Genomic DNA, 20,025 nt, shown 5'->3' with positions numbered 1-20,025 from the left:
AACCGTTCTGGGACCGGTGCTATTTGTGGGTCAGGTGCTTTGTTCATGAGAGTTCCCAAAGGAGTGGGAGAGGAGCAGGTGCCTCAGCTTTCCTGTTTCAGCCTTTGTGTGGCTGCGCGGCTGCCCGGAGCCAGCCTGAGTGGAGAAGGGGCAGGGTGCCAGGGCCAGCTGCAGTCCAGGGCAGACACAGATTTTCCATCCAAAAAAGACAGGGCTCTAGTGGTCCCACTTCTGCATCATCAGCATTTGGCTGAGGATCAACCACAACTTGTCTTGGTGCTTTTTGGAAGCATAGGGCATAATTTCGAGAGGAATGAAACTGAAGGCCAGTTATCTGGGTTGCATTAAAAAGGGGCACTCAGTGATGTCATGAAACCTTCATCAGGGCAGTTTGTATCGGACTGTCTAAGAGCTTCTCTTGTGTATAAAGCAGAGGGGCTCTCATGCCAGGCATGTTTGTTGTTTGCACCACCTTGAGCCCCTTATCCACCCCTTTGGTTGATGGTGGTAGACAGAGGGGCCAGGAGCCACAGTGGGTGGACAAGTATGGGCTGGAGATGCAGGATGGGTGAGATGGATCAAAGGTGTGGGTCGTGGTGTGAGCCCATGAGCTTTTTCTCAGGGTGTGACCGTGTTGACCATGATGGCACTGTGCTGCCGTGCTGCCCAGAGCACCCAGGAGGTCTCTGCAGGAGCTGGTAAGTGGGATTAATACAAGTGGAGAAAATAGTCTTATGTGAAAATTTCATCAAGATGAACAGATAGTTCTTGTCTTATTTTGCTTTTTCCTGATTAAGCCTTGCATTTGGTGTTCCCATTTCATAGTTGGGGAAATAGAGCAGCAAAGAAGGTGAAAGCAGCGCTTTTTGCATTGCCTGTGAATCTGAGGGTCCTTCCCCATAGCACTGAAATGGAAAGATATACAGCCAGGTGGGTGGAAGAGCTGAATGCACAGAGCTGTGGGCAGAGCTGAAGTTGGCATCATCACTTCAACATCTGATTTCAGCAGGGTTCACTAATTTGGGCTGCTCCAAATTGACACAGCAAGTTAAGAGTAGGTATGGCAGCAGATCTTGTTGTTTCCATCTCTTGATTTAATACCTTGCCCTGAGGACCATCCCCTCTTTTTATGCCTGAAGTCTGTAGGGGAACGACGTTAGAAATCAGTTCATGTGAGGTTGCAGGGTTAACCAGAATAGTGGAAATAAACAAAAGAAATGTCAAAAGCCAGGGGCTCCTTAGTCGAGCGTACATGATTACCGTTACGTAAGCTAATTCAGAGTGCTAGAAGAACCATTAGGGTTTTGAGGTTGTTTTTTATTTTTCCCCCAGGGAAATACTGCCAGAACTGTCACACGTCTCCCGCAGCTCAGACACGAGTGCCCACACTACACAGTATAGCCCACTGCGTGTAATCGTGGTATCTGAGCAAACCAAGTTTGGGAACCCCTCCTGTAAACTTTGGTCTAGACCTTCAGATTATCCTAACCTTTACTGTATGCTTTTTATTTTTAAGCTTCCCGTTGGCACACTGGGATCCAGGCTGTGAGTGAGCACTTGTGGTCTAGCTGGAAGCTGTGAGGATGCACATCTCTTTGCAGTGTGATGTTTTTAGCACAGATGAGCCTTTCACCTTGGTGGAGCAGCAGAGGGGTTAACTAGAGACTCGTGGTTGCAGCCTCATTGCTTTGGATGTGTCCCTAGATGAGCTCATATGAATTTTTTTGGGCAGCCTCTATTCCCCTTTGTTTTAAGCACCACACTGGTCACCCCAGCTGTGCAGATCTCCATGCCAAAGAGTGTCCCTGTGCACATGCACTGCTCCCTCTGCTCGGGCTCCCTAGTGACAAGCCCTTGTTTGACATGTGTCCTCTTGGTCTTTCTCATTGCGAGGGTGAAGCTTGGTCACCAGCCAGCCTGGAGAGTCCCTTCTGCAGCAGCACGGCTCTGCAGGAAATTCAAACTCCGGGCCATGAGAAGTGAAAGCGAAAAGGCTGCTCTCGGTTCAGGTGCTCGGTTTCCTGCACGGGCACACGGGAACAGTGCTTGCATAACGTGGACACGTGGACTCTGAGCTGCCTGGGAGAGTCCTGTGGGGCTCCCACGTGCTTCAGGCGGAGCTGTGCATTACTTACAGCGAGTGAGGAAGCGCAGGCGCTTGTGGGCACAGCGAAGAAATTAAGGAATAGTGATAGGTGCTGTAGGCCTGTTTGCTATTGAGGGGACGTGCTGAGCTCTGGCTTGTCATGGAATCATAGAATGGTTTGGGTTGGAAAGAAACTTAAAGATCACCTAGTTCCAACCCCCCTGCTATGAGCGGGGACACCTTCCACTACACCAGGTTGCTCAAAGCCTCATCCAACCTGGCCTTGAAGACTTCCAGGGATGGGGCAGCCACAGCTTCTCTGGGCAACCTGTTCCAGTGCCTGACCACCCTCAGAGTGAAAAATTTTTTCCTTCTATCTAATCTAAATCTCCCCTCTTTCAGTTTAAAGCCATTGCCCCTTGTCCTATCACTACACGCCCTTGTCAAAAGCCCCTTTCCAACTTTCTTGTAGCCCCTTTAGATACTACTGCTTGAAGGTCTCCCTGGAGCCTTCTCTCCTCCAGACTCAACAACACGAACTCTCTTAGCCTGTCTTCAGAGGAGATGTGCTCCAGCCCTCACGTCATCTTGATGGCCTCCTCCGGACCTGCTCCAACAGCTCTATGTCCTGATCCTTTAAAATACCTGTGATTCATCTCCTTTGTCTTGTCTTGTTGTGAAGGATGGAGGAAAAAAAAAAAACAAACCCACCCAGTCCTCTAGAGGAGAGCACAGTGCCCTGAGAGAGAGAAACATGTTCGTTATCACCTCTGCCAGCCCCAGCCAGTGTCCTGCGAGGGACATGGCCATGCTGGGATGGGGATGACTCAAGGTGCCCATGGAGCAGGTGAGGAGGAGCCCTTCTGGGGCTGGAGAGTGAAAGAACATGCTTCCAGCCAAGGTGTCAGCAGGCACTGGGAGGAGTGGGACAGCTATGGAACTGTGTGTGCGATGTGGCGCCTGGCACCCGTCCCCATAGGAACAGGGGAAAAACAAATAAAATGAGGAGGAAGAAGGGCTGGTGTGTCTTGACCTGGTCTGTATGTGCTGGTTACCTAGGCAGCTCCGTGTGGTCACGTTTCCTTCTGTTGAATACATGAGTCTCTCCACGGTGTTTATTTTCTTTGTCTTTTTGTTGCTGAAACGTCAGTTTGCAAATTGCTCTTGGGCATGTTGGCAGACCAGCTCGTGGCTGCTCAACTTTTCCTCTTCCCCTCAAAGCCCGGTGTCCCTCCTCACGTGGGCAGAGGCAAATTCTCCAGCCTGGCTGCCCACCACAGGCATCCTCTGAGCCTCCGAGGCCGGCGCATCCGGCAGCGGCTAGTGTTTACCAAACCCCCTAATTGTACCTTAGGCAGAGAGCACCGATTTACTCCTTGCTATATTTATCTCAAGTCTAGCACTGCAAAAGAGACGGGAGCGCAGCGTTTTATGCCCTTTGTTGCAGAGAGATGACTTGTTTGTAAGCCACTTCTGCAGTTGGGCTGGTGGATGAAGCACTGAAGATGTTCGGGGCTGACCTGCAAATTATCAAGTGTCTCTGATGAAATTTTTGAAGCTGTGAAAGCAATGAGTGAGGGCCAAGGAAAGCACCAGTAGCAAGAGGTGTTCCTGATTGTCTGACTTGGTGGAGCAGTTTAAATTTTTTGTAGTTTAATTTCTGGTCAAAAGCATGTCATGATATTGAGAGAAGCATCAGGCCTGGATAATTCCGCTACTAAATGAAAAGAGGGTCCGCTGCCCAATTTTGGAGCGTTTTCTCTCCTTCAGTAGATTGGCCCTTCTTCAGCAATGGGGGCTTAGAGCAAGGTAGCACAATGGTGGTGTCCTCTGGCTGCGTCACACCAAGGCAGCATCTCTCTGTTGTGTTACAGTACGGTGACACGGTGAAATCCATGCAGAAAGAGCCCCTTGCCTATGATTGCCCCATAAACAACAATATTTTGAAAGTCCTAGTGTTTCAGAGCTGCTTTCCTAATGAAGGTGAAACAAAGATCTCAGTGGATCTGTCATGGGGTGAGGTCTGCTTTCAAAGCCAGAGGAGCTGCGGTCTGCTTTCAAAGCCAGAGGAGCTGCTTCAACACACGGGAGCAGTGTTGCTTCCCACGAGCCCGTGCTGCCCAGGTGTAACAAGCGCAGACATTGTGCAGCTTCTCAGCTGGCTGTGGCACCTGTGACGTGCAGGAACTGGACACTTGTGGTGCTGCGGCTGGGGTTGCTCTGGGGCTCCTTGGGGCAAGCTGCTCTGAGAATGGTGGTGGAGGTTGCTGTGTGTAAAAAAAAAAAAAAAATCTTCTGCTCTGTCTTCTTAAATAAGTCCAGAAAACAGAAAGGCAACTTGCAAAGGTGTTTGCAGGGCTTAGTGCAAGCTTCCTTTCTTTAATCTGGCTGCTTATGAGACCCAGGTGGTAACTCTCTTAAAGACTTTGCTCCTTGTTGACTCCTTCTGCCAGGTAGGAGCCGTTGCAATGACTCGCTTGGGAGGCAGGAGGGTGCAGAGCAAACAGCCAGCACTCAAAAGAAGAGCAAACACCATAACACCATTGGGAATCCTGCTATTCCCAGCAACTGCTTGGTGGGGAATGACCACAGACCTTCAGATATGGAGTAACCCCATTTGGGGGACTCAAGCAGTGAGGTGGGGAAGAGTGAGTGTTGAGAGTACAAGACTGATGGTAGGGAGGAGTCCAGGAAGGAAAAGGTAAGTGGAGGATCATGGAAGAGTTAACATTTATCTGAGACTCCCTGTGCTCTTCCGAGAGGGTGAGCATCCAGTCCTTCTGCCTCACTTCTCGCTCCCCATTGCCAGCTGTTATTAATACTTCAGCATATGAGTGTTAAAAGTGCGAGCAGAAAGTCTGGGGAGGATATGCAAGGGATTTCTGGCAGTTTGAGGCTTTCAGGCACAGAGATTGAGAGCCAGCATGGAGGAGAGCCCTACCAGGGGCTCTCCTTAAAGATACATCCCTCTGTGGGAGAGGTCGGGGCAGAGGGAAACTCATGGAGGCATCATCTCAAGGGGCTGCGTGGGCTCGGGGCAGGAGGTGAGATGTCCTGCTGCTGTCTTGGTCATTCCCTGCTGCAACTGTCATATTTGCTTCTGGGTGGTGATGAACTCTGTGTCCTGGGCATGGTCTTTGGCTTGGGAAAAGTAGTAACTCGGGAGAATCTGTGTTCCCCTGTGTTTAACAAACACAGGTTTTCATAAGAAATAACTGGGGAGGGGCAAAACAGTGCTTGGTAGAAAATGTGGAGCAGCCAAGAGCTGTGGTGTAGGGCAGGGCAGCTCCTCGTCTGCCCACCTGGGAGAGGGTGAAGGAGGAGTGGAGAGGCAAAGAAAAAATAACTGGCCAAGAGCAGGGCATCATTCAGGGGATAAGGACCTCCCTTGGAAAGAGGGGCATCTCCTTGGTTTGGTTGTGTTGTTTTGTTGTGGGTTTTTTTTTTTCCAAATGAAAAGGAGAATTTTAGCCAGCATCCTCTTTCTTCCCCATCCTCAAGGCTCATATAAATGTAAAGGAAAGGTTCTGGGAGCAAACAGTCTGCAGAGGCTCAGGTACTGTCATCTGCTGGCTGGGTCCAGCCTGAGGGTATATGGTAGAGAGGGAATATAATGGAGTAACGCTTGATTGCACTGTTTGGGTTTGGACCTGCATTGAAAATGCTTCACTGAACATGATTTGATTTAGGTATGCTCTGCTTTGCCGTGCTGTCCACCCTCTCTGTGCTCCTCCTAGCTCACTAGCACTGAGATTGCTGAGCTTATGAGAGAACCGGTTGAATCCCTATTTTTCGTGCCTCTCCAGGCCCTGGAGGTCTTTGGCTGCTTCCCGGAACCTTTGTCGATGCAGTTTGAACCTCCGATCCCTGCACGGACTTGCAGCGTTCATCCTTTCCAGCTCGCTCAGCAGCAGGGCAGGGGTTCAAGGTGATACCTGGCTGCTTTGCTAAACGCATGGTAGAAGTGGCCAGCTGTGACTGTGGGAACCAGATAGAAAAGAAAATAACATTTCTGCTGGATGAAATGCTGCTGGAACATAATCACAGCATAAACCGAGAGAGGCAGATAGGGAATTGCAAGCAGGATCCACCCAAATACCTGCAGGCATCCATGCCACGGTGGCTGCTTCTGTGGCTGGTGACAATGTCAATAGTCCTGCATCCCCTCCTGGGTGCCCACCGATGTCCCAGGCTCTGTGCTATGTCCATGGTCCTGGGTGAGCTTGTGCTGTCTTCATAGCACCTTCCCTGCGTGTCTACACGTACGTGCAGAAGCAGCAGTTTATTGCTTAGCAAAGGGCTTGGGCGTTGCTGGGCGAGCCCAGGAAAGGTGAGAGAGAGAAAATTCAAACCGAGCCTGGAGCAGGGTTTGGTTTACTTTCTTTCTTGTGATTTCCTTCTTAGCTTTCTCTGCACCTGGCAGTGCTCCCTGCTGCCTGCCACCCCTGGTAATGTTTAAACTTGTGAGGTGGGGTGAGGGAAAGCATGTGCACCCCTGTGCCAGCCTCGGCGAGCACGCGACGGCAGAGCAAGGCTCCTGCTTTGTTTCAGCTTCTCGTTTGCAAATGGAAATTGGGTTTATCTTTATGGCAGATAACGGTGGTTTCCTAAAAGTTGCTCCTGTCTCTTCCCTCTCCTTCTTTGGATTTGCCAAAAAGACAGCCCTGGGGGGCCTTGAACCCTGAGAAAACAGCTCCAGGCAGGTGAGAGTCTTCTCTGTCCCCTTCCCAGACCCTGGATGTGCCTGACTTTCCCCTCTACCCTTTTAATTGGTAGTGTTAGAAAATGCAATATATTATATTTCTCTATATAGACTCATACAATGCACAGACCACCAAATACCCATTTAAATGGGCATGTGGGGAGCTTCTCAAAACCCAGGGAGGCTGGGGGATCCCCAGCCCTGTAACATGCAGATTACTGGAACCACACCTTCGAAGGGAGCGAACCCTGATGCTGGCATCATGGGCACAGCAAGGCTGGGCACCCCCCTCTCTCGAGCGCCGACACCCCAGTGCTGCTGGGATGTGCGGCAGTGCAGGAGTGCCTTATGAGCACTGCTTCAAATAGAGACACACAGCTGCACCACTGAAGTGAAACTGTTAAACTTTGCTTGAGGACTTGAAGTTTGAATGGGAGCATCTACCAGGAGGTTTTATGAATTTAAAGTTCAACTGCTATGAACTTCATTTGGATTCACTTCCCTGAGTGCCTCGTGTGATTTGCCCTGTGAGAAATGATGCCTTTGCCTCGTCCCTCTGAATCACCTGGGTCTTGATGGGTTAAAGCCTACAATCATGTGTGCTGCCCCCATCCCTTCTTCCTTTCCATTCACCTTCTTCCTTTCCTGATACTTCCCCTGAGCTTTTCCCTTCCTCTCCAGCATAAGGAGCTTGGCAAAGGCTGCTCGGTGGAGGCAGTGGTCTGGATTTTGTGCTGCCTGGGGTTGTGCGGCTCCCCTGGGTCCTCGCTTTGTGTTCGGCACCTTCGAGGTCCGGGGCAGGAAACATGGTTTCGGGCTGTTCATGGAAAAACGTTGCTTATTGTGCCCTCTCTAATGCCTTAGGCACTGGCGGTGGAAACATGCAGAACTTTAACAGCAAATAGCAAATGAACAGGACTTTGGGAAGGAATCTAAACCTCCCTGCCCAGGGAATAACCCACTGGGGATTGGAGAGAAACTTCCCTAAGGAATGGAGCATCCTGAGGCTGCCTTCCACCAGCTTTGTTATCTGTTGTGCCGTGGTGGGTGCTGAACTGACCCCATCGCTTGGCGTTAGCAGAGTTCCTCCCCCCAGTTTGGTGATGGTGATACTCCATCAGCTGCTGTATGGGGGAGACACGCAATATTGAAAAGCAACACAACGTAGATCCCAGCTGCCCGAAGGTCCCAGCAGTGCCCGTAACACCAGCAGTCTTTCCTTGGAAGTTTATTCATCCAGCCAGGAAACAATTTGTCCTTTTGCCTATGCGATGGGGGGAAGGTGCCATTCTCTGTCACAGCCATCACACTTGTCATTTTCTGTGTGAACTGTGAGAGTTTGGGGGCAAAATGTGTCACATGTATGGTGCTGAGCACATGGGGGTCCTGCCAGCACACCTGGCCTGTGTACCAGCTGTGCCCTCACCCCGGCATCTGCCATCCCTGGGCTGCAGGGCCGCGATTGGCTCCTTCACCAGCTCTGGGCACGCGCGCTGTGCCCTCGCGTCCAGCTGGGTGACTTGGGCTCCGTGCTATCAATAGGAATCAGTGACAGATGACATGGGAGGGTGGCGTAGGGTGGTTTGGGCAGCTCTGTGCCCACAGGCGCCATCTCAGTGGAGGTGCTAACACAGTGTCCAGGCTGCCTGCCCTGGCCACCGGCCAAGTGGAAGTTTCCGAGCGGGCCAGCCCAGTGCGGCAGCCACACATCCATCCCTCCATCCCAGCCGGGGAGAGGAGGATCTGGCGACGGGCTCTGCAGGGCTGCTACCCTCCCTCTGCATCCCCGTGTCCTGCCTGGGCATCGCAGGGAAGGAAAACTGCTCTCAAATCCCATCTCCGCTCCACTGTGGGACCAAGGAGAAGACCAAGGACTTCTGCCCTGGGCAGAGACTTTCATTATCGCTTTCAGGCTGGCTGCAGGAATCCTCCCGTTACCACTGCTTTGCTTTGCAGTGGGAAGGCGAAGCGGGGGCTCGGTGCCAGGGCCGGCGGCGAAGCTCTCCAGCGGGTTGCACAGGGCGAGTAAACATGTGCGGCGCTCGGGTCCTGCCTGGTAGCAGCAGCAGCAGCAGCCCATGATGCTGTGCTGGGAATGAAGTCAGCCTTCATCAACCGAATAGTTTATGCATGAATCGAAACTTCAGACCTGGCAGGGTGGGGGAACACGCAGGAGCTGCGCTCTTTTAAAACGCCGGAGCCGAGGCAGGAGGAGGGGATAGAGGAAATGGCAGGAAAATAAGCCTGGGGAAGCGGGGAGAGATTTGAGGAGCTGGATGAGTTGTTCGCTCTGTTATTGTAAGGAGCCAAGTTCCTTAAGCATCTCCTGGTGGATATTAAGAGGGAGCTGTGGAGGCTGGAGCGCTGCCCTGGACACTCGCATGCTGTAGCTTTAAGACTTTTACAGAGGACTCGGGATTTCCAGTTTTCCTTCGCCTGGTGGAGTATTTCAGGGAGTTACGGGATTTTTTGGGTCATGCACCCCCTTTTTCTTTCTTCCTTCTTTCTCTTCTGCTCTTACTCTTCCTTTTCGTTTCAAAGAGACAAAGCTACTTCAGTTTGGAGCACAAACATATGATCAGCACATGGAAATGTGGTAATTTGGATGCATTCATGATTGCAACAGATTGAAGAAATTAGACCAGACAAAGAGCTTTTTTTGGAAGAGGAGGAGGAGGCGGCAAAGCAAGGAGGGAGGGAGAGTGGGGGAAAGAAGGGGACGCCACCGAAAAAAGGGACGGCCGTGACACGCGGATGCTAAATATATCCTGTAGTAATGGAGAGGGACCGGATTTCAGGTAAGCTATTGATCTTTTAATACGTTGTATTCTGCCTCTGCCCTCCTACCTTTCCAGCAGCTTCTGCTCTTTAAGAAGAGAAACAGCCACACTCCGGGTGGATTTCAGCTGATTCCTTTATTTATTTCTTTTTTTGCAACACTTCCTTTCTGCATTTTTTCTTTTTTTTTTTTTCCGTCCTCCTGAGCCCTCTAGACAGAAGGTGGTTCCAGCAGAAGCTGGGAGGAGGGGGGTGGGATGAAGGGGGAAGCAGAGGGGGGAAAAGAAACTGCTTTCTAGGTCTGGATTTCATTTGAGTCTCCCTCTCCCCCCTCCCATGTGCTGCACAGCGCAGGGGGATGAATGCTGAGCCTGTTAGCTCAGAGCTGCGAGCCGGGAAGAGGGAGGAAAATAGCCGAGCCCTTGGCATGGAGACGCGTTTCTGCTCTGAAGGTTGGCTCCTGAGTGTGTGTGTGTGTTGTGGTTGAGCTCTCTCTGCTTGCCAAAGTATCTTTCCCCAGCTTTTGCCCTCCCATCCTGCCCGGCCGAGCAGGAGCTGCCTGCGTGTCCCACGGCTGTTCCCTGCACGATGCTGGAGCTGGTGGCCGGCACCCCGGCGCGTGCTTCACCTCGCTGGCCATGCGTGGGGACATTCGGGTTAGGGGGAGGATGAGGGGGGTAAGTGGAGAACTGAGTAACTCTGTTGAATTCCCCAGCTTCCCTGCAAATCCTGGCTAATGAGGCATGTCTGGGTGGTTCCAAAAACTGCTCCTGGGTATGTAGAGCTGTTGGGAGAGATGCTTCAGCGAGTGGCTTCTGGGATGGCCATGACTGTGATCAATTTCTTCTAGCAGCAGGAAGAGGGGACAGGTTGTGTGGCATCACCTATGACACTGGCTCTCTGCATGCAGGAGCAGGATGGCCAGGATCAAAGAGGGAGAGTGAGGGAGGGGGTGTCTGTGCCCAAACTGGCACCCCTGCATGCTACAGCCTGGCCGTGGGGCTCCCTGCTCCCACCCCACATGGCACTGCGCTGCCCTGGGGATGTACAAGGCCTCTTCTCCTGGGCGTTCCCAGCCGGCTGCTGGGCATCGGTGCTGGGAGGGAAACCACAGGGATGAGAGGAAACGCTCAAGCCAGGGTGGAGCAAAACTGTGGCCAGAGAAAGCTGCTCCCATGGCTGGCCCGTACCAGACCTGCAGGGCCCCGTCCTGGGACATGCTGTGAGTGCTTGGTGCCCCTGGCTGGGGACTCACCTGCAGGAGCATCCTCCACTCCCCACCACCTCTGGAGAGCGTGGGTGGCACCTTCTCGTCCTCTCCATCTCTCTTACTTGTGCTTTCTCCTCTGGTTTGAGCCACTTCAAAGCATTCCTGAGAGCTGCTTGTAACTCAGAGCCTGGTGGGTGTTTCGGCAGCTCAGGGCTGGATCGCCTCTGCTGCTGCGCATAGACCTCTGCCAGGCAGGGATGGTTTGGTCCTGCTGTGGTTTGGCCCTTTGCATCTCCCGTTACATCCCCAGTCTCCTCCCTCTGCGCAGAGGTGGTGGGGGGCTCTGAAGGGTCACTGTTGAGAAAGGGGACTCCCTAAGTGATGTAATCTGGGGCTCTTTGTTCCAGAAGAGCATCCAAGGTGGATTTCTCTCAGCCTTTGAGCTGCGCGTTGTGTTCAGCTTCTGCAAGGAGCTCAGAGCCCTCGTGCCTGGGCTGGCTGTCACCTGCTCCTGGGGCATGCAGCACCCAGGGACCCTGCGGGCAGGAAGACCCCAGGCAAGTGTATTTGTGCAAAGATGCATGAGCTCTTGCTAACCCCTGGGAGCACAAGCAACATTTGCCAAACAGTGATGTCCAAGGGCATGCGTGTTTCACTGACCTTGGCTGGAACCGGCTCTTCTGTGGGTGGTTGAGCTGGGGCTGAGCTGTGGGCAGGGCACATGGGTGGGCTCGGTGGTGTGGGATGCTGAACACAACCCGCTCTGCTCTTGCTCAAGCACAAGTGGGTCGTGCGCTGTGTGGCACCCCAGAGCTGTGCATGCCATCGCGGTAGCGTTTCTAATACGCGGCTCTGGTATGAACTATGGGATGGGGGAACGGATGGGCAGAAGGGCTGGTCTTGAGTCTTCTCCGTAGGCTTGGAGGGGTTAGTGCAGGCAGGGAAAGCTGCTCAGCGGGTCAGCAGCAGAGGGAATGCCAAACCCGTCCATGGGGGCAGAGGAAAACTGTGCCCAAGGAGATTCTGGGCATGAAAGCGACCCTATCACCAGGTCACGCTGTCGGCTCGCAGGTCTGCAGCACAGTACGGGTTCACAGGAAAAGCCTCTCGGCTCACAGTGGTCCTGCCGCTGCTGGCTCGTGAGCGGGCTGTGCCAGCTGATGTACCTCGTGTCTCGCAGGACCATGGGCTCTGGCACTGCTGTGCTGGTGGGGAGGAGCAGGGAGCAGAGCTCAGCCTGCCCCGGGCTCCCCACCGCCGTGGCCGTGCGGGCAGCGGGACAGCTGGGGCTTTAGTGACTAACCAAAAGATGACTCAGATGAAAGCAGATCTGTGCAGTGCTGGGGGCCGTGTCCCAGTCACTGTTCTGGCTCTAAACATGCTTTTAATTAATACTCTGCTGTGGGTGGGAATAGCTGACTCCTGAGCTGAGTGTGGGGCTGCTGGACGGGGTGAGGGCACCCCAGGGCGGGTGGCAATTGGCCCTGGGCTGTCCTTTGAAGGCTGCTTTCCCACAGCTGCTGGAGCTTGGCATGTCCCACATGGTCTCCTCTGCTCTAGGAGAGCTCAGGCTTTCTTGCAGAGCGCGGTGTGTCCGATCCAGGATCTGGTGATGATAAGCACCTCGTGCTTTGGAGGAAGGCATCGAAGGCATAGGGTGATGCTGTAGCTCTGCTCCTCCTTCTCTGCTGGCCCCAAGGCTGTGAGGGTCTTCCTCGGTCTCTGGAACAAGATACTGGTCTCAGGTGGTGCCTGTGTGTGCTAATATAAGAAATAGATTCTCATATAACCTGCTAGTCCCTTTTAATCTGGTTAAAACATCTCTTGCACGTTTCCACAAACTAATACTGCATGAAAAGCCTTAGCTCTAAATCCATTTATTTTTGGGCATCCTTCTCCAATGGTTTTGGGGCCGGGGACCTGTGCTCTGAGGCTGCCATGTTCCTCATATCTGCCGCTCCTCTCTGCTTTGCCAGACTGCTTTGGTGGCAGTGGCCTGGAGATGGCTCTCCTGGCTTTCCCTAGCAGATGGCTCTTTTGACTAGCCCAGATTTTTCTACAAAGCCTTAATTGTTAATGCCATGGGGCATCTTGCTAAAGAACAGGAAGGGCCTGCAGCACCCCGGGCAGTGGGGGGTCAGTGACTGCGATGATGGGGTGGCAGGATGGGTGCAACGCTGATGGGAAAGGAGGTCTGATCTCCCAGGTAAATTATTAATGTCACCTTTAAAATTGCACTGGGAAAGCTCATTTTAAGAGTTAACAGATGAGTGTGTAACTGTAACACCTGACTGGGATGAGCAGCATGAGTTGGGCAGGGCCCAGCAGCAGCTGGGTGTGCTGTAGGTGCTTGCAAGCTCTGCTGAACTCCTGCGGGAAGGATTATTCAGAGCAGCTATCTGTTGGTGAGCATGCCTAATCTTTCAGTTATATGTATATATATCTGCTAGGGATATATCATGTTTGCATATTCATACAGAGTTTAATATGGTTTTACACATCATACCATGCTCCTAAGTGATTTGAGCAGTGAGGACACAGCCTCTATTGGCAGCGTGTGGCTTTTGGAGCCTGTGCAGGCTGCAGCTCTTGGACTAAATGCATCATGGCAGAGCATCCTCCACAGTCCTCAGAGCCACCTGGGAAGTATCATGTGCCCGGACTGAGCAGTAGGAAAGGAGAACAGAGACCCTTTATGGGAATGCTGGAGGTGTGAAGGGTTTTGGAGATGTGCTGCTTTCTTCATTTTTATTTTTTTTTTTATAGAAGTTGATCTTTAAAATGCATGTAACAGGACAGAGGGGTTGGGGTTGCTTTCACTCACTCTAGCTATCTTTTCTGTCTCAGCTTTCTTGATGTCTCTGTTATTCCTAGAAATGGCAGCTAAAAGCCTGACATGTTTCTTTTTAGTGGTCTTCTCACAGCTATGCATCTTCTCTTCCCAAATATTTTTCTTTTTCCTCTGGCTTGCAGCACATCACATGTGTGGGATTCCAGATTGGGCAGTTACAGTCTGGATGCTTCTAGCTCCTGTTAAACCCCCCTGCATTCATCCGACCCTGGCACCCAGTGACGCCTTCCTGTCTGTCTTCAGCCCTCCCTTCTGCTGGCAGTGTCCTGCCGCTCATGTCCCTCCCTGGTGCTGAGCCCCGCAGTTTGCAGCAGTGTGCGATGCCCCGTCCCTTGAGGCCGTGGGCTTGTGTGCTACACGTTCTACAAACTACCTGCAGCTTTTTTCACCCGAGTTTCTTGTTCAAGTGTTTGCCTTCCTCCTAAATGGTCTGTAGTAACCTGTTGTGATGCAGGTTTGGGCTCATTTAATGGTAGGTCCATGCAGACCCTTTCTCAGGGAAGGGCTTGGGTTTCCTGAGGCTGCAGAGTTCCCTCTGTGGATGGTTGTGTTTGCAGTGAGCTCCGTGCTGCTCCCAGCCCTCTCTTGGCTGCCTGCTCCTGCCTGGCCTGCCGAGCGTTCCCGCGCTTGTCTGAGGCACGTCAAGGTATGAAGCATTATCCATTTCCTGATGTCTGCTCTTAAATTTGCTGGAATTTCTGCTCATCTCCATTAAATACAATCCCGTTGTGGGGCACAAACCATCTCTTGCCTGACAGCACAGGTAACACTTCTCGACCCCGCGCTGTTGACCTTGGCTAACCCCGGGACAGGAGCTACTTTGCTGCCTGCTCTCCTGCTCTGTGCTTTGCTGGGAGACTCGGAGCCATTCCCATGCTGCTGGGGTGAGGGAGGACTTTTCTCATACGAGTCAGGGCGCTTCCAAGGTCCAGCATACCATAATGCTGAGTAGGAGCAAGTACGTAGTTAGGGAAGTATGTCTGGGTCAACACATGTCTTCTGTTGCCTTAATGATCTCAGAAGCACAATATCTATGTTCTGTTGGCTTCTGCATGTGGTACTTGCAGCTGTAACTGATGGACAGAATAATTTGTTAGAGAGCAGCGATGCCTTGTGCTGTGAGTGTTGTAGTCGGGTTCAGGGCTCTGCAGCTGGATCCTGGCATCATGTGGGCAGTTGAGAAGGTCCTGATGGGCAGCGAGTCCCATTTTAGGGGCAGTCTTACACTTGAGAAAACATAAGTGAAATTTCCTGCTCTGTCTCATATTTTCTGTTAGGCGTTTGTGATCCCATTACCCTTTGATTTTGGGTGAGGATCTGGTATTTGGGTCTCTGCGCTGAAGCTCTTCATAGGTGGAGGGGTCCACAGCAGGGCCTTCCTGCATGGGGGAGCTTGGAAGTACAGCTGGAAACTCATAGATGTTCTGATGCTGCAGCAAAGAGAGTCATGAGTCTCTCAAACAGGTGTGTGTGTGGCACCTGAAGCTGTGCCACCCAGACTACTAGTGCTTGATGGCTGCTCTGAACAGCTGATGGGGAGGCAGCATCCTTCACATACGTGCTTAACTGATGTCCGTGGACAATGACCCCTCCACAGGGAGTTTTCTTGGGCTATGCCCACTGCTTCTTCCCAACAGCTTCTATTTGCAAGAGCAGCTTCCTTCCTAGGCACCAACACTGGAAATAAATTTCCCCATGCTCGTCTCCAAGTGGGACACGGCACCCCCCTGCCCCTCTCCTCTAGCACTTCAGGCTACCGCTGTTATATTTATTTGTCCTGTGCAAGCACCTGGGTGCTGCACCCCTGGTGCAGGAAGACTGTGAGCCCTTGCTGCTGGCTGGAGCTGCAGTTTGAGTGGCAGGTGAAGAGAAATAGCCCTTCAGCGTAACGTTCAAAAGAGCGATGGGATGTCAATGCCAAGAGTGTTGTTAGAGATTTATAAATAGCTCTGGTTTGTGGCTCAGGAGAGATTGGGCATGATTTTACAGGTGAATAAAATGCATTAGTTTTACAAGCAATAATCACGCAATAAACCTGAAAGTGTGTTTTTTTCATAGAATTGTACAACAGCCCAGGTTGGAAGGGACCCCGAAATATCACTTGATCCAGCCTTTCATGGGAAGTGGAGCCTAGATGAGACTGTCTAGCACCATGTCCAATCACATCTTGAAAACCTCCAGCAATGGGGACTCTACCATGTCTCTGGAGAGGCTGTTTGAGATTGATTGTTCTCACTGTAAAAAAATGTCTGCCTTATTTAAAAATGAAGATTTTTTTATTTCATTTTTTATTTCCTTTGGCCTAGTCCGTGTCAAGTTGGTACTACATAAACAGATCTATGTTAATTTTGTGAGTACGTCATTCCCAGATACCTTAAACTAAAGCAGTTGTTCTTGGAGCAAATTCTGGTTTCCAGTGAAACCAATTTGAGGAGTGATAAGTGTGACTCTTTGGATGCAGGATTTGTGGAGGAGCCTGCCATTAGCTCTGCAACATCTCCAGGTTGCAGCTTTGGCCACGAACTGGCAGGAAGGTTGTGTCTTGAGGCTGTGGAAATAAAGGTTTGTTTGCATTTCACTCTCGACAGTCTGATCCAGGAAATTAAACTGTATCATCAAGACAACCAAGTTTGATTTCTGGTGCACTGGAGCAGAGAAATACTCATATTTTAGTTCTGTTGTTGTTTGAAATGTTGATTCTTCAAAATCCCCTTGGGCTTGAAGAAGTGGAGTCAAGGCACAGAAGTGTGGGCACCCTCAAGTGTGGCTGCTAACGAAGGTATTGGTCCATATACTCAGAAATGTCCCTCCCCCTGACTCCCCCCATGCTGAGCTCTCCCTCTGGGGCTCCCTAACGTGGGGCAGCATCGTGCCCGTGGCACCCACTTGCTGGCAGCCCACCCTCTGCCAACTGGCACTGCTTGCCTGCACGTAGCACTCTCTCCTTTCCTTCCCCATGAATGCAGGACGTGCTTTTTTTTATTAGTTTCAGATGCTTTTTCTTTTCAGGACTACGTGCTTCAAGTTCATAGTCATGATGCTGGGCCAGAGGCTTTGGTGAGATAGGCAAGACCTTGCTGATGAGGAAAGGGGCTGACACAGGGGGTTTGGGGGCCAGGGACACGTACTCAGTAGGTGCTGTGTGTTTTCTGAGCTCCTGATCCGTTGTGGTGGCGGGGAGCACCAGGCATGCCCGGTGTATGCAGGTTTGAAGGGATTTACAGTGGCTGAGCATCTTGGATGAAGCCAAAGCCTTTGTCAAGGGCAACACGTGTTTGAGTCTGAGTGGTTTAGGGGGATAAACAGAAAGAGTTAAAATCCTGAATGCTTAGTAGAGATGCTTGCTTTGAGGAACACCTGAGAAGCTGGAAGAGGTCCCCTGGGGAGTCGGATGGTGTGAAACTGCAGGTGGGGAAACCTGAATTAGGACTCAGACCCAGGCTTTGAGCCCAGGGCCCATGTCTGCTTTACCATCAGACTGGTGAGAGCAGCTGTGTTGGGCAGAGCTGCACAGCACTGTGGGTGAGGCTGCTTTCCGTGCCTGGGTCTGGGGTTTTGTCCCTGTGCCACAAACTTGTATGAGCTACAGCGAGTCGCAGGCTCTATTTTGCTGTCTCCAAGATGTTCACTTGGACTTTGAGGTTTAGGCAGGGCCCTATCTGAGCCCAGAAAAACAGCCTGGTCCTGTGTGAGGGTCTGCACCTTGAGAAGCACCTGGTACCAACCAGTCCATGAGCTGTTGTACCAGCTGATCCCTGGCTCTAACTGGTCTATGAACAAAGAGCTTCAAGATCTCCTCATCTAAGCAGTTCTAGGAAGTACTGCCTGGCCTGGTGGGAATCCTGGCTTGGGAGGCTCATCCTGGACTGTGGCGGTGCTTTCCTCTGCCCAGGAGTGTTTTGTGTGAACTGCTGTTACTGATGTTGCTGTGACAGTGCTGTAGGGACCCCAGCTCTGGTCAGAGTGTTTGAGTGATGATTGCTGTGGGTGTACCTAGAGACAAGGTCCTGACAACTTGTACAGAGACAGAGTGAATTGCCTGGGGCTGCACAAGTGATCAGCATCAGATCTCCCACTTTTCAGTCCAGAGACCTGTTTCCTTGACTACATCGCCTGTAAAGAGAAGAGGCTGTTTGAACTGCTTCAGTTGGTCTTTGCAAACCTTGTACCCTGTAAAGAGCAGTCTGGAAACTTCTTGCTGCTTTTTTAGCACGTATGTGGAAGGGATCCCTGTGTAAGAATCCTCTTGATTGGCTTCAGTAACCCCCGAATGCCTCTGAGAAGTAGGTGCCTGCTGGGCCCAGATGACTGAGGTCCCTGGAGTGACTTTGCAAGACCCTACACGGGGTCATCTCGCATTTCAAGTGAGGTTATCAGCAACCATATCCCAGTATCCCAGAGGGCTAAGGGCGGATATCATCATCCCCAGAGGCTTCAGTCTTACATCACTTTGACTCACAAGTCTTTCACTCCCAGTGACTCATCTCCATCCCCAGGGGTGCATCGGGGCTGGGAACGGGGGTGCCCATGGGCTGGGCAGCGGTGACCTGTCACCGGCGGGTCGTGGGATGCCTGGTCCCGAGGACAGGGCAGGGATGCTCAGCCCGGGGAAGCGGCGATGCTGGGATGCCTGCCCTGCTCCTGGCTGCGGGGAAAAGCGGGGGGAGATGAGTGTGTCCTGTCCGCCGGTGCCTACCCCCAGCAGGAGGGGCAGGGGGTGCGCTGGGTGCTGCCTCTTCCTGCACAGGCCTGCCACCGGGGGGCTGGAGGTGGCCGGGATCGGGGCCGGTGCCGTTAGGTGGCGGTGTCTGCTGCCCGACCGGCTCCCGGGGCGGAGCGGAGCCTCCGCGGGGCGGGGGGGGGGGCTGCGGGGCCGCCGGCGTCCCCCTGCCCTGCCCCGAACCTCTGCCCGCGGTCGGCATCGCCCATCCCCTGCCCCCGCCCCGGGGGTGCCCCGGGAGCTCCGTACGAGCCGCCGCCGGCAGCGGGCGGGACCGCGGTTGGGCTCGCTGCGAAAAGGCGAACGGCTCCGAGGGCTGGAGCGGGGGCGAGTAAACTCCGCTCCGCGCGTGTACGGAGGGGTTTGATCCAGCCGAAATAGGGATTTCTTACCGCCTTGCTAAGAGCACCGAGGTGTCCGGGTCCCGAACAGGTCCGCCTTTTGGCATGGCTTTTATTTACCAGGGAGTCGGGATTTAAGCTGCAGCGAGAGGGAACGATCTGGTGGCCATGAGAAGCTGAGCTCTTGGAGTCCCCTTCCTGCCCTTCCACTAAGTCACTCTGTATCCTTGTGTAAATCATTTAACACGTGTGCTCTAACTTCCTATATGGAAAATGAGGTAGACACTTTCTGCTTTTAATAGGCATTTCAGGATCCTCGGCTGGGCAGCTGGGAGGGATTTGTCACGATAAAGCTGGGAGTTTGACCCATTTGGGATGCTGGCAGGGACTGGGATTTAGCTCCCTGCGGGCTGAAGGCAATGGCTGGTGCTAACTTGAGATGTGGAGCTGGGGAGTAGCTGAACATTGGGCTGGAGATGTGAATCATTCTCACTGGATCCATCTCTGCTGGGGAGCGTAGGCCAAAGAGCAAGAATATGGGATTTATTCCTAGCCTGTGATGTCTGTCCCTCGGTCACCACAGGCACGGCAAGTGCAGGCATAGCTTCCTCTGGAGGAACCCTGGTGTTGAGCAGTGCAAAATCACCAGCTGGTGCTATGTTCACAGCTAGAGCACTGCCAAACACCAGCTTACACGTCCCGTCTCTTCTGCACTCATTGGCAAGAGCTATCTGATCCTTCTCTGTTCACCACAGAGATGGAAGGGCACATAAACCCATTTGTCCTTCCCTACTGTTTTTCGTTGGTGACCTTCAGCCGAAGTCTTTAAACATTGCTCCCTCTGCCCCTGGAGATGATGATCTTCTCCTGGTACGGGCCTGCCATTTCCCCCAGTTTGTCCCCCTGATTCCTCCTCCCCAACCCTGAAGCATTTAGCAGTTTTGTTTTCTTGCTTTTCTCCTTCCCTGTGGCTTCTCTAGGCTCCGTGAGGTCAATGGGACTTGGAGCTACAAGACTAGAGCTGCCACTCCAGAAACGCTCACTAGGAGGGCTTGTATTTAAGCAAGTATTCACTGATTTATCAGGATAGAGGCAAAGCAGGCAACTTTGAGAGCAGATGAACTGTTGGGCCAGGAAGGGGTGGTCTTCAGCACCTAAAATATTTACTGCTTCTTTCCTCCCTCATGTTCTCCACTCCAAGTGGAGAACTGGTCAAACTCAACTTCAGCTGCCTAAAAAGGACTGGTTGACATCTGTATTGACAGCTGCTCTCCAGGGAAGGGGGCCCTGTTGGAAACAGCCATGGCTGGTGAGCAGCTGGTTGGTTGTGTTTTGAG

At 52.4% G+C, this 20,025-nt stretch overlaps 1 protein-coding gene across 2 annotated transcripts in view; it reads left to right on the top strand.

The window, feature by feature from the left end:
• The window catches only part of SEPTIN9 (septin 9), a 137,386-nt gene that overhangs the window by 30,076 nt on the left and 87,285 nt on the right, over nt 1-20,025 (top strand). The window contains exon 1 of one of the 2 annotated variants that reach the window (XM_086623883.1): nt 9,925-10,018. The exons of the other annotated variant lie outside the window; for it this stretch is intronic. Coding sequence (XP_086480009.1) covers nt 9,925-10,018 — 94 coding nt within the window. Of the gene's footprint in view, nt 1-9,924; nt 10,019-20,025 lie in introns of those variants that run through there. 2 annotated transcript variants of the gene reach the window in all.

This window comes from Tauraco erythrolophus, chromosome 20, assembly GCF_009769465.1.
Source record: "Tauraco erythrolophus isolate bTauEry1 chromosome 20, bTauEry1.pri, whole genome shotgun sequence".
Taxonomy (NCBI): domain Eukaryota; kingdom Metazoa; phylum Chordata; class Aves; order Musophagiformes; family Musophagidae; genus Tauraco; species Tauraco erythrolophus.
The sequence above is the reverse complement of the archived record's forward strand: the minus strand, read 5'-3'. Positions and strand labels throughout refer to the sequence as shown.